Source organism: Vitis riparia, chromosome 12 (assembly GCF_004353265.1).
Source record: "Vitis riparia cultivar Riparia Gloire de Montpellier isolate 1030 chromosome 12, EGFV_Vit.rip_1.0, whole genome shotgun sequence".
NCBI lineage: Eukaryota > Viridiplantae > Streptophyta > Magnoliopsida > Vitales > Vitaceae > Vitis > Vitis riparia.
In genome coordinates this window covers 23,146,504-23,166,044 of record NC_048442.1, presented here as the reverse complement: position 1 = coordinate 23,166,044, position 19,541 = coordinate 23,146,504, and the positions used below count along the sequence as shown (strand labels likewise).

The 19,541-nt window shown below is 35.0% G+C and overlaps 1 protein-coding gene across 3 annotated transcripts; it reads left to right on the top strand.

Moving 5' to 3' along the window:
- The first annotated feature begins 2,820 nt into the window (after positions 1 to 2,820).
- On the top strand, positions 2,821 to 18,966 carry LOC117926983. Of its 3 annotated transcripts, none has more exons than XR_004653258.1 (5): positions 2,821 to 2,934; positions 3,028 to 3,622; positions 13,231 to 16,346; positions 16,429 to 16,617; positions 18,630 to 18,966. XR_004653258.1 is itself a non-coding variant. In XM_034846327.1 (5 exons), the coding sequence occupies exons 1-4, from the start codon at positions 2,903 to 2,905 to the stop codon at positions 16,342 to 16,344; spliced, it is 3,654 nt and encodes a 1,217-aa protein (XP_034702218.1). In that variant the 5' UTR covers positions 2,821 to 2,902; the 3' UTR covers positions 16,345 to 16,346; positions 16,429 to 16,828. The 3 variants fall into 3 exon arrangements, 2 of the variants coding, with proteins under 2 accessions (XP_034702218.1, XP_034702217.1); XM_034846327.1 differs by lacking the exon at positions 18,630 to 18,966 and having other exon boundaries at positions 13,231 to 13,567; positions 13,655 to 16,346; positions 16,429 to 16,828; XM_034846326.1 differs by lacking the exon at positions 18,630 to 18,966 and having other exon boundaries at positions 16,429 to 16,828.
- The last annotated feature ends 575 nt before the right edge of the window (positions 18,967 to 19,541 follow it).

Sequence of the window (19,541 nt, the reverse complement as noted above, 5' to 3'; positions counted from 1 at the left end):
CCATCATAATAATTAACACCATGCATTAATCAATGGGCATTCAAGGCAGTTAGTAAGTTTAGTAAGAATGTAATGCTCTTAGACTACTTATCCATTGTTAGGCATCCTAGTATGTAGTACTTCATTATACGATATATATATATATATATATATATATATATATAAAGATCCACTTGTATAGATATCATCATCTCATAAGAATCAAACTTATTTTAGGCAAGTCATGATCTTATTACTAAGTAGAGAACCTCTCTAATTAATCTTAGCAAGATTACAATACCTTTTAAGTTTAGCCTTAAACTATGCAAGTGGAACCATTTTAGGTAATTCTACCACTTCATATTTAAGTCATGTGTATAACCAAGATCATTGACATCAATATTACCAAAGGGTTCTATATTTAGGATCGACCACTTTCACTACTAACATATCTAGTTTTGTCCTTAATAAAATCTACGTTTCTTGACTTCTTAGCCTAACCTACCGTTGGAATGACGATGATCCAAAATCAAGATGGATTTAAGATGATGATGAAAGACCATATCCCTTGATTCCTTGGACCAACCCATCTTAGGATGGTGATGACCCAAATCAAGATGGGCTTGATCTTGGAAGCCATAGGCTTACCTAAGCCTTTCCCTCTCCCAATTAATAGTTTAAAATAATTAAGAACTTGTAAAAGTTTAATAATTATTTTAATGAACAAATTATCTTTTATGAAAATTTCTAAAACTATTTATTTCCTAATTGAAAGCCTAGTGTAATAGGAGAATGTAATCTTGACATTTCTAAAATTTTCATGAGAGTATTTTATCCAAAAATTAATTTTTGTAAGAAACTTCACTCAAATTTTAATACTTATTTTCATAAAATTCTCCTTGTATACATAATTCCAATTTAATAAATATTTATCTTAAAAATAGTATCAAATAAATCTATTTCCATCAAATTACTAAGTTTGCTTAAACCTTTTCGGCAATGTCCATTAATTATAAATTATCTCTTATGAACATTTTAAAAATATTTATTCTCCAAATTGGAAACTTATGTAATTTTTAAAATAAGTTTCCATCAAATATTTATTCTTCAATTTATGTAATTTTTGAAAGATTGTGAAGACTTTATCTAATTAGGAAAGATTTAATTCTTTAAGGATTTCCATAAATAAATTTAAAGAAAATATTTTAAAGTCCTTAAAAATAAATCTAGAAAAGGAACTTCATCTCTTAAAATTTTAAAATTCGTCATAGTTTTTATTTTCCCTATTTCTATACCTTTCAAATTTAATAAATATTCTTTGATATGGATTCGAAACATTTTCTCCATAACTTCATGTCATGGCTTTCCTATATTCAAGACTCTTTTTTTTCATCTTCAAGTTATGATTTTTCTTGATCATATCTAAATTAAAAATTAAACAAACAAATTATTAATCTTCCTCCAATTCCAAATGTTGGAAAATATTTTATTTGGTGTTTAATATCAAGCATTAAAAATAACATTTAGAATATAAAGAATAAAACATATCTTAATTCTTATTCCTAATTTCAATATGATTTGAAGTTTTTCAAATAGTTGTTTTAAACTTCACTCTCCTATACTTTTTATTCATTCTTTAGTGAGGAGTATGAAAATGGTTCCAAAAAATGTGCAAGAGTAGAAAGAAGGACCCATAGCTCTTCTATTTATAAGTGCATTAAAGATCTTCCCATTAATGAATCATTAATTACACACTTTAAACTTTTCTTAAAATAATAATAATAGTAATAGTAATAGTAGTAATAATGGGAACATGAACCTAATAAGTATCATGAATTCCAAAATGAATTTAATTTCACTAAAATTCATACATATATAGGAAAATGAATTAAAACTTTTAAGAAAAAAAATTCAATGTGGTCATTAAGACCACTCTTGATTTTAACATATATAAAAAAATTAGTTTAAATTTTTTTTACACGTATCATATTCTGGTCACCTTAGTATTGAAATTTCAAAATTCATAATTCTTATAAACACATATCAAATTATTATCAAATTTTATAAAACTTATTGTTGATATATTTTACTCACCTCTTTTAGGGTTTGAGTTAAATACTGTCCTAAGTCATATTGGGTTTGAAATTTCATTAAATAAATGTTTTTTATTTTAAATTGAAGTAGAGGCATGTGAAATAACAAATGACAAGAATAGTTGATGTATTTCTTTTTTTAATAAAAAAATTAAGTTAATGGTAATTAAATATATTTAATTCAACCTTCGGGGAGGTGGGTTAAACAAGTTTAGTATATGCATCATTATTATTATTTTTTTTGAAAATTTTCTAATATTTTTATTTTAAAGTCTCTTGGATTTGTTAATATTTAATTATAATATTCAATCATTAAATGGATGTAAAAAAGGGAAGAATTTTGAGTGATGGAAAGGATGTAAGAGGAATAAAGTAAGATGCGAAGGCGAGTTTCCGAATTTGAGGGTAGAAAAGTAAAAAATGAGGAGTGTACTTGGAGAAGGCACGCGCTGAATGAGTAGGTGAGCAGCGTGGAGGGGAGACGAATCTTTGTTGGCAATGCGAGTATGGAATGGATAAATTAAAAAGAATAAAAGAATGAGAAGAAAGGTCGGGTGATACAAAGGAAAAAATGGAAAATAATAATAATAAATTTGGAAAACTTTAGCTTTGGGTTTAGGAGGGGTTCTCATACGTCGCTTTCAGTCATAAATTAGTGCTGAAAATGGGAGGAGCCCCACTCCATCCCAACAAGCAGCAAGAGCGGGAAAATGAAACATACCCTTTCTTTCTCTCTCTCTCTCTAACATCGCCCTTCTCTCTCTAAAATCCTTTTCTTATTTCTTTTTCCTCTCTTTTCTTCTCTCTCTTTCTTTTCTCAACTATCAACTATGGCGGTTGCCTTCGAAGGCTTCTCCATCCGGTGAGTCAGAGTTGCTGTAATTGGTGTTTGCTTCGCTTTTGACTTTTTGTTTTTCATTTTCTTGTTTTGATTTTGATGGTGGTGGTGTTGCAGGGACTATGTGTGGAGGATGAGGAGTGTGGACGTGGTGAAATGTTGGCCTTTCGATGGGGATGGGCACGGGGACGAGAGTGTTTTGCTCCCTCCGATGGAGGTGCCCAAGTTCAGATGGTGGTCCCATGAGGTGGAGCTTCTGAGATCCGCTGCTGCTCAACGGAAATCATCTCATATTCATCAAGTTGAATCCCAAAAGCCCGACAAATCGACGGAGGAGCGGCGGCACAATAAGGCCAAGGCCAGGCCGCCCAAAAAACGATCCATTCTTGAGATTTTCGCAGTCGCTCCCCAGATCGATTCGTCGGCGGATTTGGAGGTTGGTGATGATGATGATAATGATGATGATGATGATGAAGCTCAAGTTGAAGGTGAAGATGGAGATGTAGGTGTTATTAAAGAAGGTGAGTTTGATTCTCCCAATGGTGTTGCTTTCAAAATCAAGAGCAAGAAGAGCAAGAATAAGAATAAGAAAAAGAAGAAGAAGAAGAGAAGTAGCTTGGAAGAAGAGGTTGCGGTGGGAATTGAGAGCAAGGTGAATAAGAACAAGTCCAAGAAGAAGGCTAAGAAGGACGAGGAGTCAATTGCAAGCAAGGTATGTGTGATTCACACCATAAAATAATGTTGGATTTCAATGTTTATTTTTACTCATGTGCTGATTACATGCTTATAGGTTAGTACTGTATGTGCTCGTTCAAACTTCATTTGGGTTTTGTTTTCATTCTCTTTCTGCATAAAATTACTGCCCAAAAAAGCTGGTTAATATGACTGTAGTGTTTGAGGACGAAAGCAAAGGCCTTGTAATTGTACTGGTTGTGTGAGCTACGCGGCAATGAAGTTGAGCATAAAGAGAAAAAGTTAAAACGAGAGATGGGGTTCCCATGTTGGGAAGGTTTGAGAGCAGGTCATAGTGAGGTGTTGTGGTGTTCCAGCTGTACAGTACGGGTTGGGCAGAGAGGGCTTTTATAAGGAGGTGAGTTTTGTCCTTGGTTTAGCAAATGTATGCTGGTTTAATGATGCTGTTTTTGCACTGTTTCCATCTGCTTCACCTGGAACCAACCAGCTGGGCCTTTGTGGGTTGTTGGATTTTCATCATATGGCTACCATCCGTGATCATATTTTTATACTGGTTGGTTCCATGTGGATTATTAGGTTGGTATTGTATGAATGCTAGCTAGAGTTGAGCTTCGAGGGGCGTTATCGGATGTCTATTATGTTAGTTTATACGGTGGAATGGATGTGAAATTCATCTGAAATCGCATTGCCAGAAATGAGGGAACATATTTTGTGTTTCTCTGATTGTCTTATTGATGCTTTGATTCTTTACATGACAGTCATCTCAATCACATGGATGATATCCTCAAAAGTGGGGTTTACTCACTTTCGCTGGTTGTTAGGTGATACTCACATTGTACTTGTGTACATTTCTCTTGGAATCATGTTAGAAAAGATTTGGAGCCATTTCTGGAGCGTATACAGATGTTGAAGTGTGCCAGCTTATCTGCCCGTTTGGCTAGATGGTTCCAGAGATGGAAATGTGTTGAGAGAGAACTTACATTTCCATGAACGGCTAGGTTATGATGGTGACAACTTTACTAGGAAACTAACCATTTTTGCAATATGTAACTTTTAAGGCGTGAATGGTGTGGTTGGTCTAAGGCCTGGCACAATGACATGATGAGCTCTAACAGTTATCATTTGAATGACTGAGAGATGATGTTGGATTTGAAAGCAGACGATGTTGGATCTGAAAGCGGATGATTCTGAGATGAAAACAACTTGGTAAGAACCCTATTGCATGGCTGTCTACCTCACACCTGTGGACCTTGTATTGTTGTTACGGTATGCCTTCCTATCTGCTACTTGGCCAGATTGTTGGAATGACAAGGATTTTGTATTTGTGACAGTTGAAACCTGCCCCTTCGTAAAGTTAATATTTTTGGGTCAATTAGTTGATAATCAGAAACTCCATAAATGAGAACCATGAAGTTGGGGCCAGTGGTCTAGGACTACACCAAAATGGATTGTACCTTCTGTTTGGTGCTGTTATAAATAATGAAACGTATTAAAAAGAAAGCTAACTGGTTGCTTCTTGCTGTTTATGGGCCTAATGCTAGTAGGAGCTGTGTTCAGTCTGCTCCAGCTTTTGGTCACAGTTTAGAAGTCTAAGTTCTGTTGGAGGACAATGCATTTGTTGGAGAAATAAATTTTGTTTTCAATTGAGAAATTTATGATTATTGACATGATCAAGGGTATATTGTATTCATTAGTACGGCTATTTTAAAGTGGAACTAATTTATTGAGAAGTTTTAGGTTAAGTTAAAGGGTTACTTTCAAAGACAATTTGGGGGTCTTAAAGTTTCTTACTAATTTTGTGTTTGATGCTTGGTTTATCCAGTTTCAATTAGCTCTTATTTTCTTGTATTTTTTGTTTTTTCCTTTCTGGGAAATGGATCTGAAATCCCATTCCTTTTTTTTTTTTTTTTCTTTCTTTCTTTCTTTTTGGCCTTTTCTGTGAAAGTAATTTTTTGCTCTGAAAATTGCATCCTAGGGTGGTTAAATAACTATAGATCATTCTTTATCAATGTGCATCCACTCTTAAAATAATAGGTTGAAATCTCATTTCTGTGTCCTAAACAAAAATCGACAATTCAATGACAACAGGTTTAAATATATCATTTCTCTGAATAGATGCAAATTATTATCAATGACATCGATCAATATAGATATCAAATTTTTGTTACCATTTTAGCGTAGCTTCAATGCATCATTTTCCCTCTTTTTTAGAGGTTATACCTTTTTACTGATATTCATACTAGGTGAATATGATTTGATGTATGTCTCAAAACAGTGTTGGTATGAATCAAAAATTGTGGAAACCTTTTTCATCTAAAGGCATTTGAAGTTTAGATTTGTTACTGTATGCTTATATTCTGAAACAATTTGGAAAAGTTGGGGAGCAAACAAATAATGGAGGAATAGATGATTTGAGGTGTGTCTCACAACATTGTTGGTAAGAATCTAAAAAATCGTGGAAAAACCTTTTTCATCTAAATACATTTGAAGTTTAGGTCTGTAATCATATGCTTGTATTCTGGAACATTTTGGAAAAGTTGGGAATGAAACAAATAATGGAGAAATAGATTGTAATAGTATATTGAAGATGATGTGAAAAAAAAAAAAGAACAAAAAAAAAAAAAAAAGGGAATTTAGTAAATGATACAAAGGCATGGACTGATGGAGTTTCAAGGACTTTGAAAACCTTTCTGTACTTTGTTTCAGCCGGATACCTAACATCTCTGTCTATATATGTCATAGTTAAGGAGCCTTTGTAATGGCAACCAACCTTCAAATTTGTAGGCAACTCCAGTTTCAGAATCATTAAAAGATGATGGTCTTGGACTCTTCAAGGACTCAACTAACAAAGACTGGTCTCCAGTTTCTAAATGCTTATAAGTCATTTGCAGATTGGGGTTAAAAAACAGAATTATTGTTATTATTCTTTGTGTAAGATTAATTCCCATATCTACAACCATTTAAACTAATATTAAAATTTCAAAGCAGATGTAAAAATGGATATTATTTTGGTTAATTTCATCTTACATCCTTCTAGCTACAGTTAGAGTTTATATGAAGGTTGTTCCTTGTGGGAAATAATCCTCTTTTCAATTTTTTTAAGAGATATTTACTTGTTCTGATGTTTAAATCAAGTTCCAATTTTAGATCAAGTGAGAACCAAAAATCCGAATGAATTCCTTCCATCTAAACCACTTTTCTGATGCTTTTTCATTTAGTCAAAGAGAAAAATGTTGTGTTTGGTGTCTTCTATTTTTTTGAAGCACTTATAAGAGTTTTACTGTGTTCACAACAAGAAGAGTATTGTTTTATTGAATTGGGCTCACAAAGGTTAATTTCCTTGTGGTGATATTCTGATATAGGAACATAAAATTATGAAGTTCTTCAAATTAGAATTGTCATGAACTTCCTTTTTAACTTAAAAATTCATATGCAGTTGTCTAAATTAGGAACTGGATTTTACTGGAAAATGTAATAGAAAGTTAATATTGTTACTCATCTATCTTAAGAGAGTATTCTAGTTTCATGTGTATGACACTTCAAAATGGAGGTGAGAAATAAAATTCTTTATCGGTACTGTTGACTCTTTGTAATTGTTATGCTGATTTCAGAACTTTCTTTTTATGGTGACATCTGAATATTTTTTGCATTCTTGGACTAAGCAAATTGTTTTCATTTTTCTTTGTCATCTTTTTGAGTGAGGAAGATGGTTAGGGTAGAACTTATCATTTATCATGATCATATGGATGTTATCATGAAACAAAGGAATATTAGATATTGGGAGAGAATGAATACATGGTTGCTATATTGAATGTGGTAGAGAAGATACCAGGTCCTACGCTAAATCATTGTGAATCTCAATAACTTTCTTTTCCAATGTGTTTAATTTTTAGGACATCAATAAACACTTATCATCAACCATCAACCATGAATTGTGATTCATAGAACTAGAAACTAATCTTTCCATGGTGCTTGTTTCAGTATGTTATTTTTCAGATTTTAACAAAAACAGTTTGAAATTACAGCAAAAAGATGTAAAAAAACCTAGAAATGCATGGAGTCATGGAATATGTAAAACACACACACACACACACACACACACACACACACACACACACACACACATAGACTTAATGCCAAAATAACACTAGAAAATGACTAAGTGATTTTGTTAGAGGCCAATATAGGTGTTTGCATGGAAGATACTAATGTTGAACATGAGAGAATATGTTTTTTCAGTTTGAATAACATGTAGATGAAACACTAAAGCATTTTAAGGTGCAATCATGTAAAATATTAAACCCCATTATTTCATTTTATAGATTGACATCCCATGATATTGAATCTATGAATGCAAAAGGAAAGCAAAGCATAAAAGCACATATGTAAATTAAATGCAGAGTTGCATTCCTTAAAAAACTTGGTTAGATGATTTGAAATTGATCTTAAATCTTTCCTGTTTCATGATTCAATGGCACAAGAATATATTGAATTTTAAGTACTTCCCAGGATTTCTTTTGACTTTCTGTCCTTGACAACACTAAAACATTTGTATTGAATAAATTTCATTCCCGAATTCATTGAAAGAATGGTTTGAGAGTTCTTTTGGTGATAGTAAAAATGTTTTAGCACTTGGATAGAGGTACTCGGAAATATAAATATAGGAAATTTCAACATTCTATAAGGCCTGTTTAAAAAACAAGCTAGTTGAAGCTAACTTTTAAGAACTTGTGGATTTAAAATTCCCATCAACTCTGTAAAATCAAACATTTCTGTTCTTGCGGATATCCACCAATTATTTTTTAATGATTGGCAACTGCAATACTATGATTTGTTTAGGAGTTGATTAAGCCTCTCTAGAACTTATAATAATATAGTTCATTTTTTTGCTTGTCTATTGGTTGAATTGTTGATTTCCAAGTTCAGCAAGCCTTTCTTCAGTTATATGAATGATCATTTCAATTTTGCAAAGGCTTATTTGATTATGCGTGGTCATACATCTATTTATGCTCTATTTAGGACCTTTTTATTTCATTTTTTTTTAATTAAATGATAGGCCGAGCATATTTTTCTCAATAAGGTTGATCCACATCTTTGTCCTTTTGCTTCTTCTAGCACCTTCAATTTTAACTGCACCATAATTCAAATTTTCATTTATTGAGGCATTGTTGTAAGAAAAAGGCTAAGAACTTGTCAAGTGCAAAGGTAAGGCACTAAAGGATGTGAATGCTAAATTAATAATGGCCCTTGAGGCCTGGCTAAAGTGATAAGGGGTTGGTCAGATTGTAGGAGGTACCAGGTTTGAATTCCCATGGGGGTGAAAAGAAAAAAGGAAAAAAAAAATAGTTTACCTATCAAAAGAAAATCATACTAAATTAGTGATGAACAAAACAATAATCCTTTTACACTTAATGTGCTTATGGAAGACAAAAAATGGAATAAGATAAAATGACAAAGAAAGCTGAGGCTGTGAGAGAAGCTAATGAGGAAGAATTGACAGTCAATGACATTATGCCTAATCCACTCATGGAAGACTGAAAGGCGGTATGTCAGAGTGATGAAGAAAGATGATGAAGCAGTGAGTCTCCTTCTAAGCTAATACTGAACAAAGTCATAGTCGATCTCATTATGCTTAATCTGCTTATGAAAGAGTGTTCCCTTAGCACATTGCCTATTAAAAGGGAGGAAGAGATAGGTTTGAAAATAGCAGACACCAAATTACAAGATATTTGAAGTCAGGTGGGCAATGATAGTGGTAGTAGAATGGCTATCAGTAATATCTTGCTTCTTGTTCTTCTAAAAAATTAATCTCCAAGATAAACATAAAATGGCTACATAATGTAAGGTTTGTCTAAGGATCTTGTTGAGAACACGTGAAAAGAATCACATTTTGAGGAGGTTAAGAAAGACTGAGGTAACTGTCTGGTTGTCATCAACTTTTCAATTTCAGTTGACAAGGTGGTCAGTAGCAAATGGAAGCTAAAGAAATAATCAAGAGAACAGAGGTCATCCTCACAAGAAGAGATATTTTGTCCTCATAGACCCATATGCCTAGGTGAATTCACCAACAACGTTATTCAGGACAACATAACCCATGAAATCTAGATTGTCTAAGTTTTCTATCAGTGTTTTTATAATTTTCAATTTTTGGTGTCTAATTGTGTTATATGTTTTTTAGCCGTTTTCATGGTTTTAATTTTTATATCTTCTTTCATTAATAAAACTTTCAGGAGAATTTTCTCTTTTCCTTATGAGAAAAGGTGTCCACGATGCAGCCAAGTACATAGGAAGTATGTAGAGAAACTCCAGCCAAGACAACTAAAAGAATGAGGAAGAGGAAAATTTTGAAACAAATGGAGAAAACAAAGAGGCCACAACACATTGAGCCCATTCCCACCCTGCAAAATATCAAGGAGATACCCTTCCTTCCCTGTGGATATCTGAAGATCTCAAATACCATGCTGGAAGAAACACATTTTTGAGTTCCAACATAAAGCCCCTTTGCCCCCAACTAAGACATCTAAAAGAAGGAGAGAAAGGTTTAAAACAAATGAAGAGGACGGTCATGCCACCACACTGAGCCCACCCCCCACTCTATTCACACAAGTAACAGGATACCCTTCATTCCTTGAGGATATCTGAAGACCAAAACCATGCTTTAAGGAACACGTCTTTAAGATTCAACAAAGACAACTCTTCTCCTCTGGATAGTTTTCCATTATTCCAAATAGACTAGAAAAATAGAAAGCAGAGCAGATATCCAGATATTCATTCCTTTCTTTCCCACAAAACCAACTCTCCAAGACCATGGGAACTCATGATTGAACGAGCAAGACAAATTGCCAAATCAAAGAAAAAATAGACATAAAAACATGCCCCAATGCCATAAAATGGCAAAAATATGCTTTGTGGACTCATTATCCTTTTTATTTTAGCAAATCAATTCATCAGAGTGCGGCCCTTTTGTCTCAACTGGTGTAGGGTGAGAATCTTTTCTTAGGCCACTTCTACAAAAACAACCCACTTTGGATGGTGCACAACACAGTTGAAATGGAGAAGCTCAAGGAGTATCTAGTTTATTACATTGGGAAGAAATAGAATACAATGATACCCTTCTTTGACAGTCTCCAAGTGGAAACATCTGGGTTCTCCACATTAATGCACTTATAAATGCAGACCATAAAGCTTGCTTCCATTCAATTCCCAGTCATGGAAACTCAAACCATGTTCATTGCACCAATAATCAGCTACCCTAGCTCGTCTATTAGCATCTAAAGCACAAAGAGTCTGAGTACTGAAGCTAAAGGCTCACCTCTACACACCTTATTATTGAGTTTTTCTTCAAAAAAAATGTAATTTAGATGTTTGAAGCACACCTAGAAATCCTGAAACCTTTTACCATGAGTGATTTATTGTGTAACTGTTAATGAGTTGGTGATCTGGAGAGAGTTGAGATTGTGGCTGGAGTAAATTCTAGATTGGTGGAGTGATTCAACAGAGGTGCTGCTTCGCTACTTGAAGGCAGACTGTGATGGTTCAAAATAGGGTGAGGTGATGAAGAGCAGAAGGATTTGTGAAGATTAAGTATTATGGGATGCAATAAGGATTGATTTATTATTCCTGTACTCTTTCCTTGGACTGTGGATTAGTTAGCAAACTATGATAGTCCTATGTTTTCTTCCAAATTCTTGTATTTGGGGTTTTCACATAAAAACTGGTCTTGCTTCTTTGTTTATTCATGTTTCTGCCTTCTTATATCCATGCTTGGTTGGATTTGATAGAGCTGGTTTACTTTGGGTGATTAACTAAATTGGATTGAATTTTAGAGAACCTGGAGAAGTTTAGATAGACCTATTCTTCCTCCTAGCTCTAATCACCCTATTGAAGGTGCATATTGACCAATAACTCCCTATGGGGCTTATTCCAGGGTTAGGCAAACTTCAAATCACCTCCCTTGATAATGACTCAAGTGTCATTTCCTGATACAAATCACACCAGCTCTATGGTTTAAAAAGGGGTTTAACCAGCTTCCTCTAGTTCACCTCATTGAGGACCCTTACATTCCAAAGACAAAATTCTAAGCTTCAGCAAGAATGTTCCCCGGTATGCTGCCCTAGACTTCCTTCTCCACACTTACAAAAAACTATTCGTTACTTCACCTGTTGAAATAACCCTGCAAGATTTTGCTTTTCTTATGTAGCCTTAATTTCAATGAACAAATGCAATCCTTTCTCTTAGTAAACTACTTCACAGGACATCCCAACATAGTTGCTGGAACTCTTAAATTTTTCCAACACTCAATCTGACGCCGCCATTTCTTCCAGGCTCAAAGGAAAGAAGCAAGACCACCTCTGCCTTTGGGAGGAATCTAGGCAAGTTCTAGATCTCAAGTGTCTCAATCAACACCACCCTCAATCTTTGCCCAGTCACACAATGTCAATCAAATCTCTCCACCTTCTGCAACACCATGATATCCAGGAAATCCCTTTGGCTCCTGCTTACCCCCAATAACCATAATTCATGTCCTTTATTCTCATGGGATAATTGATACCTTTCAGTATGTGCCCCTGAAACTCCAAAGAAAACAGAGGAACCCTCTCCTTAACACTCTGAAAAGGGTTGGTATGCCCCTCGTACACACAACCCCACCTATCCCCTGAATAAAATGCAAGGATCTTTCCCCATCTTGACTGCCTAGACTCCAGGGAAGGCCACTCCACTGAATGTTCAATTCCGAAGCCCAGAAAGGGATGAAATAGAAGAACAAGGATCACCAAACCTCTTACTTGGATCACCAATAGGGATTGACACCACCTGCTCTACCAACACTCCTGAGATTAAACCAAGGATGCAGGAAGAAGAGCTGGCCCTGGAGGCAGAACTAAACACTTCCAAGCCTGCCCTCTTAAACTACAGATGGACAGGAGCATTTTCACAACATTGCATGTTTTCTCACACACAAAAGAAAAGACAACAAAAATAAATAAAGAAAGAGATGCAAAAGATAAGAAATTTAAAATTTAGGGTTTACAGTTGATTAAGTGTAAAGATTCTATCAAGAGATGCAAAATATAAGAAATTTAAAACTTATTCAAGGCCTTTTTAGGAATCTTACCGAGATCAGTCTCATAACTGAATATCACCAAGAGTTCTGCTTAATCATTCGTTTACTTTTAGATTGTCGCTACAAGCCTTGCCTTTATGAGAAGCACCGTCACTGAATGTCTCTAACTGATGACCAACAGAAACTTCCAAACACTTTTGGTATGGAATATGACTGCATGAGTTTGAAGCCAGAGAAAGTGTGTGATGGTTATTACTCAGAAGCAACAGTTTAAAAGTGGAAGTTACTTGTTTTATTGTTCATTACCCTTTATTGCAATAGGTAGGAAATCAGGGCAAATTTTAACCCTAGGTGAGTCAGAATTAGAAGGTCATCTTTGTATCTGTAGAACCCATGGTTTTTGAGTAATTACCTCATGTTAAGACCTAAGTTTTCATAGCTTAGTACCATGTTCCTATCATTGGCTTATTTTGATGGTTGAAACTATGTGTTGTTGAAATTTGTTTAGCTTCTATACCAGTCTTATATGCTTTCTTTTTTTCCTTTTTTTTTTTTGGTCTCAGGAGAAAATTCAAAAGCTCAAACTCCAAACTCCAGTCAAATTTACTGAAAAAGCAAATGGTTCACCATCTCATAAGAGGTGCACAAAGGACATCCCCAGTGGTGTTTCTATGGGTAAAAAGAAGCCAAGCCTGAAATGCTTATCTGCAAAAAAGGAGAAAGTTGTTCAAACTCCCAAATTGATTGCAGAACACCAGAAACCAGTGCTTCCTCTTCGCGGTATCCTGAAGAATCAGACAAAAGTTAGGTCTGGGCAGAACCCTACTACATGCAACATGCAGGGCTCTAGTCAAGTGAATCCTTGTATTCACCAATCAGGGAGGCATGTCACGTTCTCAGGTAAAGATGACATACTTGGACCCAGGAAGAAATATTTTTCTTCAGCTGACTGTCATAAATTGCATAATGTCTGTGACCTATTATCAGATGTGGGTACTCCTTCAACAGTAATGGATCAGGACATGGAAAATGAAAAAGAATTCGCTGTCGAGATAAATGAAAGTGGTGATGATGTTTCCCTTGGCATTGAAAAAGGGAATGAGGTTCAGCCTATAATTGAAAAGGATCAGTTGCCTGATATCTGCGATCATGTTGATATACAAAGCTTCTTGAGGCCACAAACTAGTCAAGAGAAAGCAAAGCATTTGTCAGACAAATCTCTATCCTCGAGCCAATTTGCATCAAATGGTGTTAATCTGCACAAATCTCTATCCTTGAGTCAAATTGCACCAAATGGTGTTGATCTGCATTTGTTTGATCAAGGCAATCCACCTGCATCTAGTGACACTTCATATGCTGGTGTTCCTAGACTTCTTTCTTCTTCAAAAGAGCGTTGTAGTCCGATTTTAAATTCTCAAGTAGCAGGGAACTTGCTCATGGCTTCCAACAACAGTGGAAAGTTGATTGACCATTTTGGAGATCCTACACCCAGAATTTCTGCAACAAGATCAATTGCAAATGTGAGGGCACTTTCTCATCCTTTGTCATCTTGTGTTTCTGTAAATGAAAATGCAAATGGGAGGCTTTCATTTTTGCCACAAAGCAGCACAGAAAATCACAATACCCGTGCTCTTCAGTACCAACCCTTCTCTCACCTGTCCTCCAAGGAATTGATGGATAGCTTATCTTCCTTTCCAGGATCCAAGCATAGAGCACTTTTATTTGGGGAAAAGTGCATGGATGATGATTTTTTCGGTTTGCCTCTCAATTCTCATGGTGAACTAATCCGGTTGAACTCAAGTGGCAAAGATGGGCTTAACCATCTGAAGAATCCAAGTACCTTATCTGGTTCTTCCTGCAGCTTACCTTTTCGTCATCATGTCCTACCAAAATGTAACGGGGACAATTTAAGTGTGAAAGAGAAGCATTTTGTTGAGACTTTGCTTCTAAAAGACCAATTAAAATTGTTTCCCGCCCAAAACTACATTGAAGAGAACTTGGATGTACGCTTCCCATCTAGGTTAGGTATCACTGGATCACAAGTTGTTGGAAGAACAGATGCCCAATGGCTAGGTTCTGAGAGGGCAAACAACCACTATGTCCCTCAGCTGGATTCAGACCCTAACTTGATGAAAGACACTTGCCATGGATGCAGACAATCTGACCAGATTCAGTACAAAAAGGACAATGGAAAAATTCATCCACGGGAGCCTTCAGACCAGATATTGATGCATACCACACAACCAACAATGCGATTGATGGGTAAAGATGTTACAATTGGTAGAAGTAGCAAAGATATGCAAGGATTAGAGGATGGGAAGATCTGGACTGACAAGGAAATAATAACAGAGAATTGTATCACCAGTACTGCTCTTGCAAGCTCCTCAGCCAAGGCTTATTTTCAACAGGACTGGATGCTACATGCAGCATTGAGCAAATCAAAAGAATCTGTTGCTCACACATTAGAAACGCGAAGGAATCAAACGTCACAAAGGGTTTTACAGATGAAAGCTCCAGAGTCTAGGTTTTCTCACCCATATCTCAATTGGCAAACTAATTTAGTGTCCCAAAGTCACAGTAATCAAAGTTCCAGTTCTCTCTCTTTTGCTCCTCCTCCCCCCTCCCCTGCAATGCTCAACAGGGCACCCAACTTCCATGAGCCCTTTATATCTGGAAATGAGTCTCTAAAGGTCAACTCTCAGATACCAGTATTGTCATCTTCTCCTCATAGTACCCGTCAGCACATGCATCTGAATTCTGCTGAGCTAAGATACAACCAGGGCCTTCATGCTACAAAATCGGCATTTGAGTTTCCCTTCATGCATCCAGATTATAGAGAACATGGCCAGCCATCATGGTTCCCGAATCCCTCAAAGAGTCTGCCCCCATGGTTGATACATGCAGCACAACAGAAAAAAACATCTATTGCCTCATCTCAACCTTATTCTGATCTGGATGGTAAACACCATTCCTGCACTGTCTCTCAAACTAACTTTATATCTGTCCCTTCTGTGCATCAATCACCGGTGCTATCTTATCCTTACTGTCCCATGAAATCTCAATCTCAAATTCAGAGTTCCCTTGGTCACTCTTTTGTTCACTCTCCACTCATTCCTGTCCTTCCTGGATTTAAACATACTTCTTCAAGCAATGTGAACTACAGAAACAGAATCAAGGTCAAAGACAGAATGAAATCAAAAAGCTTTTTTGTTAAAGATTCTGACTATAGCAAGAATACAAAAAAGAGGCCAGCAGCTGAAGCAAATGAATCCCCAAAGCCTCCTAAGTTGATGACCTTAGAAATGAGAGAAGAATCTACCACTGTGACAGGGTTGAACACAGTGGGAAACTATAGCAGTGAAGAGCAACTTAACCCGGTTGCACTTGAACTCAATTCAGACAGAGATCAAGCAAGCAGTATAGGATGCACGCCAAGTGAGACTCAGAAGGATGGGCTAGCAAATTCTCCAGGGATTGATGCTGCCAAATTGGATGGTGTGACAAGATCCGGTCCTGTTAAATTAAGTGCAGGAGCGAAGCACATCCTGAAACCCAGTCAAAATATGGATCATGATAGCTCCAGGCCAACCCATTCAACTATTCCTTTTGCTGCGGTAACTGATTCTGGCAGGGTTTCAGGACCTCAGAAAAAAACAGCAAAGATTTACAGGTTTTAGGAGTAAGTTTATCACCCCATGAAGTATTTAGCTTTTCCTTTGTATCCACTCATGCTTAACAAAAGTCACATTTTGTGAATGTAGGAAGGCATGTTAGTCCAAGATACAAGGCGGTTCATTTCTTCATTAGGGTGACCAAGTTCCAAGGGATTAGTATTATCAAGTTCAGGACTTCGGGCTTTTGATACTAGCTCCAAGACGTGGACCCCAGGCTTCATTGCAACTGCCAAAGATCTGTTGTTACATTAAGGTTTCTACTTCTTTTTAAATCAGGTATTCTCTACATTGCCTTAGTAATATGACAAATTGTAAGAGTGGTTTTCACACTTGCCTGAGGGCTTTTCATTTGTAGCATCAAGTTTATAACTGCATTTTGTTGCCTGAGATTGTTAGTAAGATAATTATATTGCTATTGTCTACATACTATATGAAAGTTTTTTGACAGTTCTAATTGGAGATTCATTTGGAACTTTTTAATTGAAAAGGAAGACACATGTTTAACTAATTTTTCCCTCTTAGTTGTATAGATTATCTTTTATCTACAATATCTAGAGGAAACAGTGTAAAAGGTCCTAGATCACTATACGTTCTCTTTTGAATTTTGATGAAAAAATATAACATTGTTGATATTTTATGTTCATAGGATATTTTTTAGTGCGAACAACAATGACTTATGTATTCCAGGTTAAAGTTGCAATAATTCAAGTAAATCTGTCAGTTCATTCATGGAAGTTCTGACTTTTACTGTACTGGTATCTTTGCAAAACTTTGTCCTACAAGAAAAGAGATTATTGATAACATTTAAGTGGATAATGTGTAAACCTAGGAGGTTAGATGTTTTGATGTTCTGCAAATGTCTTAAAATGAATTTTGCACGTGTTGTAAATCAGTAGAAATTTATGCAGGAATCTGTATTCAACAAAGTTCCCTCATACTCTCTCTACCTCTATTTTCTTCTTCTTTTAATAGTGATTGCTGTTAGTGGAACTTCTATTAATACGCAAGGTGACAACAGTTAGATCTTTATGGCCCAAAGCCCCTACTACATCCCAAGACATTCTCCCTATCAAAATCTCCTTCCTCTACTTTCCTAGCATTTCTTGAAGATGCATATAAGGAATGTATTCCTCAATTATCGAGAAAATTATTTCTATGCAAGAAAGTAAAAACCCTTTGCTTACAAGTAGAGTGAAATTTCTAACAAGAATCTCTCCTAGTCGAAATTCGGAAGGAATTAGAGATTGAACCTAAATATAAGTAGTAGACTCATTTTCATAAGTCTTTACTTCAGCTCACATTTTTTCAAAGCTTAGACAAACTCGAAAGTCTACTTTGATGCTCAATGACACCCTTGAAAAGTTTCGTACTATGGATACCAATCAATTTTATATAATGTCTTAGCTTAGAAATGAACACAATCATTATACATGCTGGATTGTTGTAATGAACCTTCATTATGTTAAAACTATGTGTAATCACATCTTTAGTGAAATTTATCCAAACATCAATGTGTTTGGTCATCCTTTGGAACATTTAATTTTTAGTTAGTCTTAGGATATTCTAGCTATCAAATATGCAGAATCTTAAAACTAAATAGCTTCCTTCATTACATGTTCAGCGAAGGTGTATATTAAGGCCAATTGTTAACTCGTATTAAGTTCGTAAAGAATAGTCAATACAAAGTAAAGGTACATCCTTTATTAGAGACAATTGATATATTCATAATCAACATAACTAACAGCTCTCTTGGAAGATAAAATTGCTTGAGTTATATTCTAAGCAAACACCGTATTTGTTTCTTTATTGTCAAAATGTTTCAAATTCCTATTTGGTATATATTTAATTTTATAAAAAGAATATTATATATATAATATTTTTCAAGTTTATATATAATTGTAATTAGACTTCTTATAGCATAAGAAAAACTAGTAAGAATATCTTTATAAGTATTTTAGATCATGAGTAGAAAAAGCCATAAGACATATAAGGACTATATGTGGTGGATAAAAATATAAGAAAGAGTAAGAGATACCCATTGCAAAGTGGGGAAATATGAAATGTTTTGGAACTCGATAGTTATAATATTCTCTATCGTATGGTGGAATGTTATCCCTTATATGTGGAAGTAGGCATGGTTGGAAAAAACCACGTTAAAATCTCATTCACATAAAAAAAAATTTATCTCTCATCAATGGAGGTAAACACGATTGATTAAACCACATTAGAACCTTATGTACCTTTGTGTGCAAATATTTTATTTATGTTCTTCCATTACTATGTTGCAGCATCAAAGTTTACGCATGTCTAACAATTGGTATCAAAGTCTTGGTTGAAGATGTCTAAAAGAGCCTTGATTGAAAAAATCTAGAAGAGCCTTGGTTGAAGATTTGTGAAAAGCCTTGTTTGAAGATTTCAGGAAAAGCAGAGAAATGTAACACAAAAGTTTGCAAAAAAAAAAAAAAAAAGGTTAAAAATGGAGTCAATTGTTATCTCATTAGTGATAAGAAGGGGATTGTGGTACACAAGTCCATGGTGCACGAAGGAAGCTATGGCACATGATAAGAGCGAGATGTAAAAAAGAAGTCATGTATCATAGTGAGATAAACGATTGACTTAATGAAATTTGATTCAATATGAAAATTGTTAGGAAATATCTCAAATTCCTAATTAAATGTCTTTTTGTTAAAGAAATATTATATAAAATATTTTCTAGGTTTATGTGTGATTATAGAATAAGAAGAGTTAGTAAAAGTATCTTTATAAATATTCTGTGTCATGAAAGGAAAAAGTTATAAGAGAGAAATGGGCTTGTGAAAGCTATACGTGGTGAATAAGAATATGAGGAAGAGTGAGAGACATGGGATGTAAAAGAATGACTTATAGTTCAATGTGTAGATATAATGAGGAAGAGTATGAAACATTCAATGGAGCAAAAGGGCTCAAGGTGGTGGAGAAATATAAGATTTTTCAAATTCAATAGTTGTATTTGTTTTCATCCTTAATAATATTCCCTATCGTGTAGTAAAATATTATCTCTGATATGCGAAGATAAGCATGATTGATCGAATCATGTTAAATCCTTATGTATCTTTTATATGGAAATGTTTTATTCATGTTCTTCCATTGATATGTTACAATACCGAAGCTACCGTCCATTGCTTGCTAATGGATCTTTTTTAAAGTGATCCGTATGTCTA

Coding starts and splice junctions, on each gene's coding strand:
- LOC117926983 (XM_034846326.1), top strand. CDS start 2,903: ATGGCGGTTGCCTTCGAAGGCTTCTCCATCCG. Junction 2,935..3,027: donor TTCGAAGGCTTCTCCATCCG/GTGAGTCAGAGT, acceptor GTGGTGTTGCAG/GGACTATGTGTGGAGGATGA. Junction 3,623..13,230: donor AGGAGTCAATTGCAAGCAAG/GTATGTGTGATT, acceptor TTTTGGTCTCAG/GAGAAAATTCAAAAGCTCAA.